At 38.0% G+C, this 3,677-nt stretch overlaps 1 protein-coding gene across 1 annotated transcript; it reads left to right on the top strand.

Annotated features, from left to right (window-relative positions):
• Positions 1 to 903: 903 nt before the first annotated feature.
• Positions 904 to 1,695, top strand: LOC147377091 (endogenous retrovirus group K member 6 Gag polyprotein-like). The gene has a single exon (XM_086394088.1). The coding sequence runs from the start codon at positions 904 to 906 to the stop codon at positions 1,693 to 1,695; it is 792 nt and encodes a 263-aa protein (XP_086250214.1).
• Positions 1,696 to 3,677: the final 1,982 nt, after the last annotated feature.

Genomic DNA, 3,677 nt, shown 5'->3' with positions numbered 1-3,677 from the left:
GCCCCACCATTTTTTTTTTTACTTTACTTCATTATTTATTTAAAGTTCAAGGACTTTCAGTTTCATGTCAACGCATAGAGGCATGCCTTCAAACAGTGGTTGAACATAATCCCTGGTTCCCTGATGAGGGCAGTTTTGATTTAGAAATTTAGAACTGGGCAAAGAGAATGTTAAACAAGCCACTAGACAGGGAAAAAATACCCCAATAGATTTCTGGCTCCTATGGGCCCTAATTAAAGCTATGATTTTGCCATTTCAAAGTATTTCCAGCCCTCCTGATATTCAACAACAGGTAGAACATTTATTACATGAATATGAATTTGATGATGAAACTTTTCAAAAAGCCCAAATAGAACAACATAAAATATTTCAGAATTTTCCTACTAGCCCTGCTCCAGCTGCTCCAAGTGCTCCTCTTCTTGTGTCTCTTGCAACAGGCACAAAACTGAAAGTCCCTTCAATACAAGAACAAAATGACTCTAACGATGACTCTTCTGAGTCTCTCTATGTCACTAAAGCTGATAATGCTTTTTTGGATAACAAAGATAAGCCTTTAGCATGTACTCATACTTATGAGAAAAAAATATCTACTCATTCTCCTTCACAACAGAGGCTCTCTGAATTGCTGGCTTTGCAGTCTCAAGTCTCTGGGGCTGATGGTTTTCCACTTTTCCAGTATTAAGGAATGTTAATGCCCAAAGGCAAATAATACCTCAATATTAAGGCATTGATTTCTCTTACATGCAACAAATGAAAAAAGCTATAACTATGTATGGCCCTCCTTCATCTTTTACTAAAGAACTTCTAAATGCTATGGCATCTTCTATTGGGACTTTTATCCCTTATGATTGGTGAATTTTCATAAAAGCTCTCCTTAAACCAGGAGAATATCTTCAATGGACTATGCGGTTTCAAGATGTGGCTTGGGATCATGCCAATTTTAATGCTCGAGCTGGTGCTCCCCAGAACCAAATTACTTTTGAACTGTTAACTGGTACAGGACAATTTGAAGCGATAGAAGCTCAAATACAATGCCCTTCTTTGTTGCATATACAATTGAAAGAAGCTGCCCTTGAAGCCTGGGATCAAATTACTCCTCAAGGAGAACCTAAAAGTAGTTACATTAAGATATTACAAGGACCTAATGAAACCTATGCTGATTTCCTAGCTAGACTAGAAACTGCTATTTCCTGTAATGTAATTGGCAAAGAAGCCAGATTACAACTAGGAAATCTGCTTGCATATGAAAATGCAAATCAGGAATGTCAAAGTTCTATCATCCCAATACATGAGACTGGGACTGTTACTGATTATTTGAAGGCTTGCCACAATTTAGGGTCTGAGACACAGAAAATGCAAATGCTAGCTGAAACAATGGCTGCTGCTTTTAAAAAGGGAAATGAAGGATGTTTTACATATGGGGATAAGACCCACTTTAAAAAGGATTGCCCTAAGAAATATACAGAGAAAATTAAAGCTAATAAAAATTTTCCAAAACTCTTCGCTCGCTGCCATAAAAGGATGCATTGGGCCAAAGATTGTTTATCTAAATATGATGTTGAGGGAAAACTTATTTCAGGAAACTTCAAACAGGGGAATCCCCAGGTCCCCTTCAACAAAAACCAGAGGCAAACGCCATCTTTTCCCTCAAACCCTCAACATCTGGCAGTACTGCCATTGATATATCAGCCCTAAATGGTTTTCTCCTTTTCTTTCAAGCAATCCCTTCTAGAATACCTACTGGACTTTTTGGACTCCTACCTCTACAAACCTTCGGCATTTTACTTGGCTGATTTAGCTTGACTTCTAAGGGAATTACTGTTCACCCTGGAATAATTAATTCAGATTATAAGGGAGAAATTCAAGTTATGATGTCATCTCAGATACTATGGCAATTTAAAAAGGGGGAAAAATTGCCCAATTACTTCTTTTACCTTACATTTCTATTAATTCCTCTAATGATATACAGACAGATGGATAGGAAACACAGATCAAAAACAATCCTTATGGACATCATTGGTATCTGAATATGCCCAACCAAATATAAATATCAAAATCAATGGTAAAAGTTTTTCTGGTTTCCTTGATACTGGATCTGATATCACTATTATTTCCAAACACTTATGGCCCAAATCTTGGCTTTTACACAAAATTTCTTGCCAAATTACAGGAGTTACTCAAACAAAAATACAAGGAGTCTATCAAAGTATTCAAATTTATCCTTGTGAGGGACCAGAAGGCCAGCCAGCGACATTACAACCTTACATAATAGATTTACCCCTTAATCTAATAGGAAGGGATTTACTTATGCAATGGGAAACTCAGATATACATTCCACATTTTTCTTAGGGGCCACTGCTCATTTAACAAACAACAATTATTAAAATAACTTGGAAGTATGACGAACCTATTTGGACAGAGCAGTGGCCCCTTACAAAAGAGAAATTACAGGCTGCTAAAGAACTTATAGATACACAATTGGAATTAAAACATATTGAGGAATATTATTCCCCTTGGAACTCTCCCATTTTTGTTATAAAAAAGAAACCTGGAAAAAGGCGTCTCTTAACAGACCTTAGAAAATTTAATGCATCTATGAGTCCTATGGGTACATTGCAACCAGTCATCCCGACACCTACCATTATTCCTCAAAACTGGCATATTATTATTACAGATTTACAGGATTGCTTTTTTAATATACCTTTACATCCTCTAGACTGAAAGAGATTTGCTTTCTCTCTTCCTTATCCTAATCACACCGGGCCTCATAAGCAACACCAGTGGACTGTACTGCCTCAAGGAATGATGAATTCTCCCACTATGAGTCAATATTATGTAGCAGAGGAACCAGAGACCAAATTGCAAACATCTACTGGATCGTCAATAAAGCAAGAGAGTTCCAGAAAAACTTCGATTTCTGCTTTCTTGACTATGCCAAAGCCTTTGACTGTGTGGATCACAATAAACTGTGGAAAATTCTGAAAGAGATGGAAATACCAAACCACCTGATGTGCCGCTTGAGTAATTTGTATGCAGGTCAGGAAACAACAGTAAGAACTGGACATGGAACAACAGTCTGGCTACAAATAGGAAAAGGAATACATCAAGGCTGTATATTGTCATCCTGCTTATTTAACTTCTATGCAGAGTACATCATGAGAAAAGCTGGGCTGGAAGAAGCACAAGCTGGAATCAAGATTGCCAGGAGAAATATCAATAACCTCAGATATGCAGAGGACACCACCCTTATGGCAGAAAGTGAAGAGGAACTAAAAAGCGTCTTGATGAAGGTGAAAGAGGAGAGGGGAAAAGTTGGCTTAAAGCTCAACATTCAGAAAACGAAGATCATGGCATCTGGTCCCATCACTTGATGGGAAATAGATGGGGAAACAGTAGAAACAGTGTCAGACTATATCTTTTTGGGCTCCAAAATCACTGCAGATGGTGACTGCAGCCATGAAATTAAAAGACGCTTACTCCTTGGAAGAAAAGTTATGACCAACCTAGATAGCATATTGAAAAGCAGAGACATTACTTTGCCAACAAAGGTCTGTCTAGTCAAGGCTATGGTTTTTCCAGTGGTCATGTATGGATGTGAGAGTTGGACTGTGAAGAAAGCTGAGTGCCGAAGAATTGATGCCTTTGAACTGTGGTGTTGGAGAAGACTCTTGAGAGTC

This window comes from Bos grunniens, chromosome 3 (genome assembly GCF_055505025.1).
Source record: "Bos grunniens cultivar Pamir isolate PY7600 chromosome 3, Bosgru_T2T1.0, whole genome shotgun sequence".
In the NCBI taxonomy this organism is placed as follows: domain Eukaryota; kingdom Metazoa; phylum Chordata; class Mammalia; order Artiodactyla; family Bovidae; genus Bos; species Bos grunniens.
This window is presented reverse-complemented; position numbering and strand designations above follow the sequence as displayed.